The sequence below is a fragment of the Bos grunniens genome, chromosome 21, assembly GCF_055505025.1.
Source record: "Bos grunniens cultivar Pamir isolate PY7600 chromosome 21, Bosgru_T2T1.0, whole genome shotgun sequence".
NCBI classification, from domain to species: Eukaryota; Metazoa; Chordata; class Mammalia; order Artiodactyla; family Bovidae; genus Bos; species Bos grunniens.
The window spans coordinates 3030719-3044634 of NC_141185.1; the positions used below are offsets into that span (position 1 = coordinate 3030719).

The window sequence follows — 13916 nt, forward strand, 5'->3', positions numbered from 1 at the left end:
AATATCAAACATAATAATGCTATCAGGAAGTCAGACATGTTGTTGACCCACAGTTAACAACATGATTATTGCTGGGCAATAACTCACACGGTCCTTTTGTGTTTTTTTCTCAGAAGAGCAGAAGAACACGGGACGTGGTCACTGGTCACAATCACTTGGACTGTCAAGATGGGTCCTCACAGCGAGCGGCTGTACAGACGCAAGGTTTTATTTTTTTAAAACAGGCAGATTAAAAATACAGAGTCACACAAGAGATTGGCCTTCTTTGGTCTTTGTTTTGGGTAAGAGAACTGAACGCAGAGGTGTGCCATCAGAGAAAGAACCGATTCTCAAAAGTGTCTACGTGGATGTACACTTCCTTGACCACAGACTCTGTTAACTCTACAGGTAATTCTCATAGAAATCCTGGAAAATAATGCCAGCTTTTTGTGTTTACCAATTAAGTCGTTGAGTTTGCTGTGGAAGTTATCTTACTGGTCTAAAGGGACTAGTTGGGAACAGATCGCCACTGACTGCAGGAGTGGTGCAGCCACCCTGGACTCCACCTCTTTTGTTGCGAGTTCACAAGACAGACTAGACGCAGCAGCAGCAGCAGCAGAAATGAAATGCGGGCACTGCTTCGAGCCACTCATCCGGGCCTCTGCCCGTGGGCCGACCCCCACGCCCCGGGCACTGAGGCCAGCAGAAACGCCTCCACCCCCGCCGCCCCAGCTCCCCGGGGGGCAACCAGCGCAGAGACGGCCGGCCACCTGCCCTGGCTGCAGCCCCCAGCTGACCCCATCCGGCCTGGACCCTCGGGGACATGATCTACTTTGGAAGAAACAGAGCTATCGAGATTTGCGAACAGAAAGCAGAACCATGGTCTTGGGCTGAGCAGCAGACTGGGTGACGGACCCCCCGCCGCCCCCTGCCCCGCCATCAGGTCACGGAGCAAAGGAGCGCCTGGATTTCCCCCAGCTCTCCTCGGCGGCCAGGTCAGTGACAGTCTGGACTAGAAGTTACAAAGCGGGGTTACCAGCTCTGCCTGAGCCCTTTCCAGCCCTGCTGGTCAGCACCAGCAGAGGGGCGGGTTTCGGAGGGCGGAGGTGTGGCTGAGCCCCACGTGGCTCCTGGTCCCTGGCCAGCGCCCGTGAGGGCGGGCAGAGATGCTGGGGCTGGAGCCGTCCACGCCCAGCTCAGGGTGACAGTCGCCCCTCCGAGCGTGGGCCGGGAGGCACAGCGGGCCTGGGTGGCTGGAGGTGTGCGCCCCTGGGGTACACTCGGGGGCCCGCACCTGCTGTTTCAGGGTTCGGCCGGCTGCCCGCAGGCTGCAGGCTGGATGCCAGGCCCGGCATGGGAGACCATCCCTCGACACTGAGTGCCGGGGGGCGACGGGGACGCGGGACCGCAGGTGGCTGGGGACCCTGCGGAGACGAGCTGTCAGGAGACCGCCCGCCCCTTTCTGGCCAGGATGGCCACGTGGGCCCCTGCCGCCGTCTGAGGGCCTGGTGGGGCCCGCCTCCAGGACAGGGGGGCCGCCGGCTGGGAGCTGCCTGCTCACCCCGCGGCGGGGCTCTGGGGCTGGGCAGGGGGCAGACGGCGGCCCTCCTCACCCACCTGCACAGTGACTGTGCCACCCTCCCGTGGGACGGGCTTGTGAACAATTCACACGCGTCCCTGCTGTCTCCGTGTCACCGATACAACCGCCGACTGAAAACCCCTGACCTGTGACAGAGGCCCAGGTGGGCCAGAGCCCAGCCCCCCGGCCCCCACCCACAGGCAAGACCCTCAGCCGGCCGCTGGGGCCCTGCAGGTCTCCGTTTCCACGACAGGCGATGGGGCTGGGACGCAGGCAGGCTGACCCCGCGTGGGACTCACCGCGGTTCCTCTAAAGCACTGGAACGGCCTGTTCCGTGGGGAACTTGATACTGAGTTAATGCGGAAAACGCATCTGTGCGCCGTGTCTGAAACCCGTCCCTTGGCCGGGGCCTGGTGGGGGTGGGGCTGGAGGGGGCCCAACGTCAGATGGACCACGAGAGCGGCGCCCCCCTGCGTGGCTGGCTTCCCCTCGGCTCACCGCGGCCTGAAGCTCCCGCCACGTCCCAGCGTCCACCCCGGGCACAGTGAGCCGGGTCCCACGGCTCCGGGGGTGGGGTGGGGGTCCATCTCCCACTAGAGGCGCTCCTGGAAAGCCCCCTCACCACTGGCCAGATGCTTCCGGAGTGCTGCCGACAGGCCCCCCACCCAGGGCGGGGAAAGAACTGGTTTATAACAGACCGAGATGCTGCTTCTGTCAGTACTGTCCGTCCTTCTAGTGAAGCAGGAGGAAGTGGCAGGCGGTCCCCGTCGGTCACCTCTGGCCTCCCGGGAACACCGTCTGGAGGTGGGGGCCGCCCGAAGCCCCGGGAGTCCAGGCACCTTCGAGGGAGCAGTGGTCCCGCAGCACCTGCAGGAGCCCCTCCTCTGTGAGCGGACGGGGGTGGGGGGGGCGGCGGGACCGAGGACGCGATCCGCCCTCGAAGCAACTGGGGTGGGGGCGGGGAGGTAAAGAAACGGAGATGAAGACGACGGAGCTGTAACTGCGGGCGGGCGGGTGCTGGGAACCCATGAGGTCACTTATGGAAGCCCAGGGACGCGGTGGAGAGGAGGTGCTTCCAGCAGGCACTGGGGCGAAGGCACACCCAGGGCGGTCGGCAGCACCAGAGAAGCGGGGCCGCCGGGCACCCCTGGCCGCCCCCGCGGCCGCCGGCAGCCCGCGGCAGGCAGTCTGGGGCGCGCGGCCGGCTGGCCCGTCGTGGGCGCGTCTCTTGGACGAGCGGCACAGATGCGCGGTTCACACACATTGGTTTCGCCTAAGAAGCACCCGTCACGTGTAGCACCCATCAGTGTAAGAGCACCCATGGAGCGGGGTGCATAGCAGGGGCACAGGGCAGGCCCGCTCTTCACAGTTGGACCATTGAGAGAAGGGGAACAGGGTGAGAGGCGCCCCGGGCGGGCGCGGCCGGACGACGGGCCCCGGGGCCGCCCTACCCGTGAGAGGGCGGCCCCAGGACGCCCGTGGCCCAGCCCTGCGGCCCGGGTTGGCGGTCTCTGGAATGCTCAGAGGGCCCCGCGGCGGGCGTCTGGGCCCCGCGCCCGGGACTCGAAGGCGCAGCTCCTGCCCGGCCCTGCCTGCGCCCGTGGGCCCGAGAGATTTGGAATCTGGGATGACGAAGCTGCGGAGGCTCCGGGGGGCGGGGCCGGCGGACGGGGCTGTGGGAGGCCCCCCGAGCAGGCAAAGGTCTAGTTAGTGGTCAAGAGAGAGTCTGGCTGAACCATCGCCTTCTGGAATCACGGGGAACACAAAGCTGGGGTCGAGAAGCAGCAAGTCACATCTAAGGCACGTGTACAGGATGCCACCATCTCTACGCAAAGGCTGGAGCGAATGCAGCAGTTATGACTGGATGGGGAACACGGTTTCTGCTGTGGCCGCCGTCAGCGCGAAGTCGCCTGCCCACCCCCAACACTGGACACGGAAGTCGGTGTTGTCAGCAAGAGAGAGCGTGTCTGAACACATGGGGCAGAATTTTAAAAACCTACAGGATTTTGTTTAGAACTCCAAAGTTCAACTAATGCCCTATTTTAGGGTGAAAACAATTATAAATCTGAAAATGATGCACAGCATCCATGAGCAATTTTCCTTTCATAGTAATTTTGAAGTAGTGTCATTAACTACGACAGATATTGAAGGTTTACATTTCTAACGAGAAATAACAACAGATTGAATATTCTCTTTCCTATCACAAGTGATAACCAGTGTTTGATATTTTACATTTTCTTCCAAGAAATATCAGTCTATCAACGTTTTAAAATAAAATGTTTGCAGTAACAATTATCTTAGAACTTTAAATTAAAAAATGATTCTGAATTTAGAGACTTTCAAAAAAGACCTAGGTGTACTTCAGGGTCTTCTGACAAACAAATTATTAAAACAGAGACCAGATGAGGCCTTAAAAATAGACAATATACTATATTTGAAACAAGATTGCACTCTTGAATTTTAGAATGAATATATCAGAATTGCATTATTTCATAAATTCTTCTTAACATGCTGACATGTCCAGCTATCCCCAGGTGTGTGTGTGTGTGTGTGTGGTGTGTATGTGTTCTTTTTTTTGGTGTTCAAGTTTAAGGAAGAAAAAAATTCATGGTTCTTTTCTTTAGCATATATGTTTTCCACCTTAATTAACTAGATCTTTAAAAATGAAAATGAAAACCTTCTCTGACAGCAGTATTTATCTCGTCGAAGGATAAATAATTCTCCAGAGTGAAGTGTCGCTAGTCTATTACAAAACGTGTTGGGTGAGTCCTCACGCGTGGCTCCTCCCGCCGGCCCGCGGCCGCCTTCTGCTGCTTCCTCCGTCTCCCAAGGTCCTTTTCTGAGCGCGAGGACCTCGGTGGAGACGGCCGGTTCAAACCCCCCGGAGGAGTTGCCTTCTGCTCGATCCGCCGCCCCGGGGACGCGTCAGGGGTCCGGCAGGTCCGAAGTATCCACTATGACTTTGATAAAAATGGTGTCGTCTTTGATGTACGTCCCGTTCTCCAGCACAGTCTGGGCCACAAAGACGGGGCACCCGGAGGCGATGTTCATCTCCCCAGTGGGCTTCTTGAAGCTGCTGCTGTTGGGGTCCGGCTTGAACGCATCCCCCAGGTGCCGCCGCGAAGACCCCTGGTCCATCAGCATGAGCGTCACTTTCTGCTTGAAGGGCCAGGGCAGCAGCGCGTCGTACTCGCCGCGCATGATGACGAAGAAGAGCGACAGGTGCGTGCCCTTGCCCATGCCGTCCCCGTTCAGGTAGACTCTGGCGCACATCTTGTAGCCGAAGTAGCCGGTGTAGAAGGGCTGGCTGTACAGAGACAGCGTCTTGCCCATCACGGCCTCCTGCTTCCGCCGCTTGTAGTCGCGGATCTTCCAGATGAGCACGCCGTTGTAGCTGGCGGTCTCCAGGACCTGGAAGCGCAGGTCCATGTCGGCCAGGCGGATGTCGTGCACGCTCAGCATCTGGTCGTGCCGGCTCAGCTGCGACTCCAGCAGGCCTGGCGGGAGACACGGCGGGCGCGCGCACGTGACCCACGGAGGCCTGCCCGCAGGGTCGGGGGTGGGGGTGCCCGCGCCCACGGGGGGCCGGAGACGCACGCCCCGGACCCCCAGCCTCAGCCTGCGGGGCAGGGACACCCCGGAGCACCGGCCTGCTGCCCCCGGCTCCCCAGCTCGGGGCGATCCCCCCGGAATCGAAGCTGCTCGGCTCCTTGGCCGGCTTAATCCGGCCCCACGTGCATCCCCGTAATCGGGCTCCTCCCGGTTAATCCTGCTCAGGCGGTTTTAGGACGCTCGCTCAGCAACCCCCTCCCCGCTCCACGCCCAGGCGGCTTCTAGGCATCAGCCACGCTGCCGGGCTGGCCGGGTCCCCTGCCGCCTGCTGGTCACCTTCTGTCCCCTGGCCTTCCTGCGCAGCCCCGCACCTCCGCCCGCAGGCCCGGCCCCGTCGGCGTCCGCCCTGCGCTCTGTGCCTGGCGCAGGAAGCCGGTCACCTGCAGGCGCGCCGCTCTCCCGCACAGCCGGCCCCAGTACCGGCCTGGGACGCGCGGGCTCACCTGTGTTGCGCGCTGCCTGCCCCGCGCTCTTGTCCACGCTCTCCAGCTCGGTCACCCGGTTCTGGAGGGACTCCACGCTGCTCTTCATGCTGTCTGCCTCCTCCCAGTTCTGCCGGAAGGGCCGGATCTCCTTGTCGAGCTCCTTCAGTTTCTCTGCTTGGCTGTCGATGACTCGCTTCCAAATCAAAGTTTCAGAAAGGCAGAACACGGTTAGGACCTGCTGTGAGGGCCGCACCTCTGCAGACCCCCCGCCGGCCCCCACAGAGCGCCTCAGCTCAGGCCCATGGGCCCTCAGGGACCTAGGTCCGAGGTGCAACTGCAGGGCATGCAACCCCCATGTCCCTCTCCCAGCGTCTCAGCTGGGCCTGTGAAGGCCTCTGTCCCATAAAAGATCAAGTGACCAGCAGGGGTGGACCTGTGAGCCTCCGGGGCCACTGTCTCTGTGGCTGCCAAGAGCGCCAGAACCCCTGAGTCCCCACACTGCCCCTGCTGCAGAGAGAAACCGCCCCCCAGTAGGACAGGGCCCGGGTGGGTGGTGGGTCCTCGGGCCCCCAGTGAAGCCAAGAGGCCAGTGCCTATGGGGGGAGGGTCTCTCCCTTGATGCGCTCGGTGCCCAGTGCCCTGTGCCCCCCTGTGGCAGAAGAGCTTTGCTCACAAACTCGTGGCTGTCGACGTGAGGCTGGATTTAAACCACTCAGAAACCCCCTCTTCCAGAAGCACGTGACCAGCACACCTGTAACCGTCACAGGAGGGGGCCTGGGGCTGAACGGAGGGGTCCAGTCAGCAGGTCTGGCCTGCCCACTTGTAGATGAAGCCAGGGACCTGAAGGGTTTTCACCTCTAAAAACAATCTGCATTTTTGAAATAGAGCACCTGAAGTGGGGCGGCTTAGTCCCTGGAGCTGTGGGGCGAGGGGGCCACCCCCAAAGCCGTGGGCCAAGCAGGGGGAGCCCCGGGGGCCTGCCAAGATCACTTCTCCTTTTGGGGGCCTATTTTTAAACCTCAAGGTTTCAGCGCCTTTGCTGGCTCTTAATAGCTGTGAAAGAACAAACACGTAAGCATGTGTTACTTTTCGGGGTAAAAAGTACAGCGTTAATGTTCCTCATGTTTCCAAGAAACCCTGATATCAGCTAACATCTAAAAAGTAAAGATGACTTCTCCAAAGAACACGGCTTTGCACACTGGGAGCACTTCATTTTTAAATACACATGGCGAGGCACGGCCGGCTCACAAAGCCTGTGTTCTGGGGCCAGTGCTGTTGACACGCATGAACACTTACAGCCACCATGAGTGTCTGACTGCCCTCGACCTGCTCAAGTGACAAAGCGACCACCCGGGCTGCCGTGGGGGCTCGTGAGGATGGAGGGCGCTGACGGACATCTAGACGGTCAGCGCAGCTCCGAGGGGGCCCGTGGGGCTGCTGGAGCCCGGGGTGAGCGCAGGGCGGAGCGGCCGAGGCTGGTGCTCCTCACTTCTGAGCCCCCCAGCGGGGACCACACGGGACAGTGGCCCGAGGCCACAAGGCGCTCTGGGGACAGAAGTGACTGCGACGCCCCCACTACACACCAGGGGCGAGGAGTCAGCGGGCGGGGCCGGGCAGGAGGGGACACGGGACCGCAGGCGCGCGCACACACACACACACACACACACACACAAGGCCCACCCACTACCTAGGAGGCGCTCCTCCCACACCAGGGGACCGTGTGGCTGTCGAGCAGCCCCTTGGCTGGGTGGAGGCTGTGGGTGAGGGCAGCATGTGGACCCGCCCACCCTCCCTGGAGGATGCAGCGAACACGACCTCATGGTTGACGAGTCGTCTCCACCCAGCTGCCGCAGTGTCTCTGTAAACACAGACCTTAAATGCAGGTGAGGGTTTTATCAGAAAAAAGGGCTCAGGAGCTGAGACACATGGCACAGACTGTTCAGAACTAAGTACACCCTCATCAGGAGACCTGCTCACAGGGCGCCAGCCTCTCCGTCTCGCGCTTGGGCCCCTTGGGGCTCACATCCCCATCTATCACTCGGGCGACGCGGGTGGGTTCCGGGCTCAGCAAGGGGCCTGGGGACAGGGTGGGACTCACTGACTGGGGGACCACCGCGTCATCCAACTGTTTAAGGAGAAAGGGACTCCCCTGGCGGTCCAGTGGTTATGCCCGTGCGCTTCCAGTGCTGTGGCACAGGTTCAACCTCCATCAGGGAGCCAAGACCCACATGCCGCGTGGCACAACAAGAGACAAAACAGAAACGTTCTTTACGAGTAAAGTATTAACAAACTACCCTTCCAGGGATGGAAAACCAAACACACTCTTTGGTTCCACTTCTTTAAGCCCCTCTGGCTGCCCTGCCCAGGGCTGTCAGGACGCTGCACTCCGTGTGGACTCCTTCCAAGTCCGTCCTCAGGGTTCAGACAGGGAGGACACCACGCAGAGAGCTACAGGCTGGTCACCAGTAAGTGGTCCGAGGCACAGGCTGGGCAAAGGCTTCCTGGAGGATTTGGCGTCTACCCTGCCATCTGAGGTGTCCCAGGAGGAGCCAGAGTCGGGACAGGAGGTGGGAAGAAGGTCCGGCCCACCGCGGACAGAGTGGCAAGGTGGCCACATGCAACAGCGGCCAGGCAGGCGGCGTCCTGAACCGCAGTCCAGCCAGTGAGCCCTCCCCTGGTGGCCGGAAGGCTCTGCGGTGGCGACTGAGGGGCAGGGCTGAGCCAGGCTCTGTTGAAACGGTGGTGGAGGGCACCCATGGCCTCAGTATGGACTCTCATTTTTTTTTGGTTATAAATGAACCTATTTCTTCATACACACAATGGAATACTACGCAGCCATAAAAAGAGTGAAATAATGCCGGATGGCAGCAACAGGGATGAAAGTAGAGATTATCAGGTGAAGTCAGAAAGAGACAAATACCATATGATATCACTTACATGTGGAATATAAAATCGGACAGAAATGAACTCTTCCACAAAACAGAGACAGTCCGACAGACACAGAGACAGACTGGTGGTTGCCAGGGAAAGGGGGCTGAGGGAGGGATGGCGTGGGGGGCTGGGGTCAGCAAACGAAACTATCATATGTAGACCGGACACACAGGGCCCTGCTGTGTCACACGGGGAACCGTGTGCAACGGCCTGAGGAGAGTCACAACAGGAAGAGTGCCAACTCCCCTCACTGCTCACCTGGCCTGTGGCAACACTGCTAACTGGCTATACCCCAATACAAAATCAAAAGTTAAACAAAGGCAGAATGTATACACATCACTTTACTGACAGAAGCATCTAGTCAAAGCTATGGTTTTTACAATAGTCACGTACAGACGTGAGAGTTGGACCAGAAAAAAGGCTGAGTGCTGAAGGATTTATGCTTTCCAGTGTGGTGCTGGAAAAGACTCCTGAGAGTCCCTTGGACTGCAAGGAGATCAAACCAGTCAATCTTAAAGGAGATCAAGCCTGAACATTCACTGGAAGAGCTGATGCTGAAGCTGAAGCTCCAATACTGTGGCCACCTGATGCGAAGAGCCAACTCAGTGGAAAGGACCCTGATACTGGGAAAGACTGAAGGCAGGAGAAGGGGGTGACAGAGGATGAGATGGTTGGATTGCATCATGGACTCAATGCACATGAGTTTGAGATGGTGAAGGACAGGGAAGCCCGGGGTGCTGCAGTCCAGGGGGTCGCAAAGAGTCAGCCCCGACTGAGCAGCTGAACAGCAACATACGGATGTGTAACTGAGTCACTCTGCCGTACAGCAGTAGTTAGCACAACGCTGTGAACCAACTGCACTTCAATAAAAAACTTTGGAAACCATTACATTAAAATAAGAACTAAATAAAAAAAAAAATGAACCCCTACCTACTCATTCTTCCTTCAGTTGCCGATATGCTTAACAAGTGGTTTCGAACACGGGGTCACTTCCTCGGCCCTCCCACGCACCTCCAGGCCCTGGGCCGCCGCCAGCCTGCGCATGCGGGCCCTGCTCACGACGGCAGCGCAGGCCTCGGTCCCAGCGTGCTGACCGCTGTCTCCGGGCCCGCAGCAGCACCCGGGGCTTCCCGCAGCAGCCCTGCGGTCTTTCACGCGGCACCGTGCTTTCCTGGCTCGATTCAATACCTGTGTCTGGCACCTTTTCGACTATAACCTAATGTTTCATAGTGCTTTTCCTTGTCTCTGGACAACCACCAAGTTTAATACAAGTGAAATTAATTTAATAAATCCCTATGCAATTCAAAGCATTATAACTAACCTCAACAATAAGACGGGAGGCAAGATGATCTCCAAGATGCTGTGACTCTGAGCTATTAGAAATATTTTATCTTCCAGGTAATTTAGGGAAACACTGGCCACAGGCACGAGAGGACCATTCTGGCGACACAGGAATGATTCTCACCCTAGTGTGTGACACACACAGAACGATCAGCCTGAAGGCACCCCGAATCGGCCAGTGGGAGGACGCTGTCTGGAAGAATAACCTACAACAAGCACCTGATGGAATCCTGAGCGGGTCACAGAGACAAGGAGCCACAATCTAATCCGGCTGTTTAGGCGTCACCCTTCTCAGAGCAGCGAGGGCCTACGTGTTTGGGATGGAGGTACCTTTGGGTCACTCTGGCGAGATAAAATGATGTGAGTACCTGCGTCGCTGGAAGATTCAGAACAAAACAGCTTGGCTTCAGTTCACTTTAGGAAGTGAAACTTGACACACAGCTACTCAGGAACAACATGAAATCTTAGATAATATTCATAAAAGCAGCTAATTTTAAAAAACCTAGGCTTTGGTCTCATTTCACCAACAATGAATCAAAGGCACAGGGGAGAGGGGATGGGGCTGGGCCTCCAGGAACAGGCAGAAGGGGCGCCTGCAGCCTTCCAGGCCAGTTTCAGACCCAGGTGCCCCACAAACCCAGGCTGCCCTGTGAACCTAGATCACCCATGAACCCAAGCCAGCCACAAACCCAGGGTGCCCCACGAACCCAGGCCATCCTGTGAACCCAGGGCGCCCCACTAACCCAGGCCACCCATGCACCCAGGCCACTTCCCCGAGTTTCACTTAAGCAAGAGAAACAAGCTGCCCTGTGGACAAAGGTCAGGGTTTTGGCTCAGATGTCTCCCTGAGAAAGTCCTGGCGGAGAACACAGACGTATTCCCTCCGACCCAGCCATAGTCTTACACCTCTTACCTGTAAATGGAGTATTTTGGATTCATTATTTCGAAGCATTTCCTTCTGTCTCTCAATTTCAATTTCGAAGCTGCATATCTGGTTGTGCAAACTCTGTATGCTCTTGTTTTTTTCTACACTTTCGTTTTGCAGCAAGGAAACCTGAAAAAAGAGAGCCTCCAATTAAGCAAACACCACGGTCTTAATGTGAATTGACAACAATTCTAACATGAGTCATGAAATGCTGACAACATGGGCCTTCTGTGCACTCACTGGAAGGAGTTCCAGGAACAAACCCCTCCCCACAGGAAAGGGGGGTTCTGGCCGTTCAACAGGGACCCAAACCGTGGTTCTCAGAACCTTTCCTAGGAGTCAAGTAAGATGAGCCGAGTGCCTTTCAGAACAAGCAGGACGCTTTCTAAAGATTTTGCTGAAAACACATAAATCTTTTATCAGAGTGGCTTTCAAACTCTGATGAGAAAACAGTGGGAAACGCCTCCCTGCAGCTCAGCTTCTCGGTGCGTGCCTTGAACACAGGTGCCTATTCCTAAAAACAGGATCCCAAAACCAACCTGTCCTAATCAACTATAACGTACCTGGCACTTTCTATTTTATTCCATTTTACTTTAAAAAATGCTAGTTGCAACCCACTAAATTATTTCACAGCTACCAGTGGACCACTCGCCGCCCTGTGAGGAGCTCTCAGCAGAATGAGGGAGCAGGAAGGGGAGGGTCCCACACGTGGCGCAGGGAATCCTTGGGGCAGCCCGCCGCCCCAGAGAGGAGGCGCAGAAGGCAGAAGGGGGTTCCGGGGGGCGGGAGTGTCGGGGTAACTGGGGGTGCCAGGGGATGGCGGTGTTGGGGGGATGGGAGGGACACCAGGGGATGGGATGGCCGGGAGACCACGGTGGTCCAGGAAGGGCCTGCTGGGGGCAGTTCCAAGCCCACCTTTGACATTTTCAAAGTTCCTTTCTGAAAAATAATCAGCTCCCAAGAATCAATTTACACAGGATTTAAAAGCCCCAGGGTGAGAAATTCAAGGACGACTCGACAAGGCGTCTCCTCACAATGTTCCCACAAGGGCACTCGGGATGGCCCTGGAGGCTCAGTGGTTAAAGAATCCACCAGCCAATGCGGGAAACCAAGGGCAGACCCTCTGAAAGCCTCCCTCTGCCCGTGGCCTTCTCTGCCCACAAGCGCTGGGGCCCCCCACCTCCCTCCCCCCACCCCGAAGACAGCACGCTGCGTCGCGGCTGCACTCGGAGGTGCCCTCTAATGTTGCCAGCACCTGAGGACTGCCTGGCCACGTGACAGCTCACAGGCATCTCGGGCGGCATCTGGCTCCTGACCTCATCCCTGTGAGGAACCACCAGCCCAAAGTCAGCATCCTGCTGGGAGGCAGTGCCTTTCGGGCACTGTCTCAGTCTGTTTTATTTATAACAAACGTATTTACAAAAGAATACAAAACCCGCAATATATATTTCAACTCCCCTAGGGTTTCATGCAGCACAAACGGACTCTCCTTCCTAAAATAGGCTGCCTCACTGGTCCCCGGCTTCCCACACAGGACCAGCCTGCAGCATCCAGCCTGGGGCATGGGTGGCTGGCAGCGGTGTTTTGCTTTTTCTAAAGTTACAACTCCCTCATTCCCATCTGCTGAAGATGGACACGGTTCCTGGGCCCCGTAGCCTCACAACCCCACAAAGAGCAATCGTGCACACGGGCCAGCCGCCTTCACAAGACTCTCGGTGATACTCCCCACACCAACGGCAACTTCTGCCGCGGATCAGGCCACCTGACCTACACTGACCATCACACATCCTGCCACACCAAACTCTCCCATTTTAAAATTTTTATTTATTTATTTAACTTTATCTTTGGCTGTGCTGGGACTGTGCTGCTTGCTGCACATGGGCTTTCTCTGTTTGCAGTGAGCTGGGGCTACTCTTTGGCCACCTGATGCGAAGAGCTGACTCACTGGAAAAGAACCTGATGCTGGGAAAGATTGAAGGCAGGAGAAGTGGGCAACAGAGGACAAGATGGTTGGATGGCATCACCGACTCCATGGACATGAGTTTGAGGAGGCTCCCGGAGTCAGTGACGGACAGGGAAGCCTGGCGTGCTGCAGTCCACAGGGTCACAAAGAGTTGGACGTGACTGGGCGCCTGCACTGACTGACTGGGGCTGCTCTGCGGTGCCAGGCTCTGGCTCCCCACTGCGGTGGCTCTCCTGCTGCTGAGCATGGGCTCCAGGGTGCGCAGGCTGAGCTGCTTGCTCCACAGCATGTGCGATCTTCCCGACCCAGGGATTGAACCTGTTTCCCCTGCACTGACTGGCAGATTCCTACCCACTGTGCCCCCAGGGGAGTCCGCCTCAGCAAACTCTTAATGTCTTGATGGAGGGATTGTCCTTAAACTCAGTTTTATTTACATATTTTAATCAAGGATCCCAGCCCCTGGGTGCCAGCAGACCCCCGCTTTCACCTGCCTGCCAGGTAGACGCCGCAGGCACAGGGAAGCCCACTGGCAGCCGTGTTTCCCAGAATCCACGCAGCAGACCAAGCAGGGTCCCCACCGAGACCCTCCTCCCTGAGCACACCCTCCACCCCCACCTGTCTGGGGGCACTCTAAGACTTCCTTGTGACTTAAGCTTTCCTAAAATGTAAGATGGGTGTTTTCAGGTCTGGACTTTATAAAACAGTTTTGTTGTTGTTTTTTTTTTTTAAAGTTTGACTGTGAATGTAGTAATTGGTCTTTCTGAATCAACTCAAATATTCTATTTTCTACCCTTGATGAACAAAATATCAAGATCCAACTGAACAATTCCATGCTGAGAAACAAATTCCCACTTTAAGAAAACACAAACATCTCCATCTGTTGTCCAGGTCTGCTCTTGGGCCCAGAGAAGAGATGCCAGCTCCTCATGGACACGAGGAAAGATGTGCAGGGCAGGGGCCTGGCTGTCCCTAGTGGGGGGCTCAGGGAGGGGCTCACCCCTGAGCAAAGCCACGGGAACAAACGTTTCAAATCTGCCCCCCACTGGCTGGTGTGTGGTGTGTGCAAGGGGGAGCACCGCCGGGGAGGGCATGTGGGCCGTGCAGCCGGGTCCCGGGGTTTCCAACAGTGCAAAGAGGATGCTTTCAGGGTGCTGGGGTGGC

The 13916-nt window shown here is 57.3% G+C and overlaps 1 protein-coding gene across 1 annotated transcript in view; it reads right to left on the bottom strand.

Annotated features, from left to right (window-relative positions):
* Window positions 1-3961: 3961 nt before the first annotated feature.
* TRAF3 (TNF receptor associated factor 3) overlaps window positions 3962-13916 on the bottom strand; it is a 112305-nt gene continuing 102350 nt past the window's right edge. The window contains exons 10-12 of the mRNA XM_086362818.1: window positions 10781-10921; window positions 5614-5788; window positions 3962-5055 (exon numbers count right to left, since the gene is read on the bottom strand). Of these exons, the coding sequence (XP_086218944.1) occupies window positions 4484-5055; window positions 5614-5788; window positions 10781-10921 (888 nt within the window). The 3' untranslated portion in view covers window positions 3962-4483. The remainder of the gene's footprint in view (window positions 5056-5613; window positions 5789-10780; window positions 10922-13916) is intronic.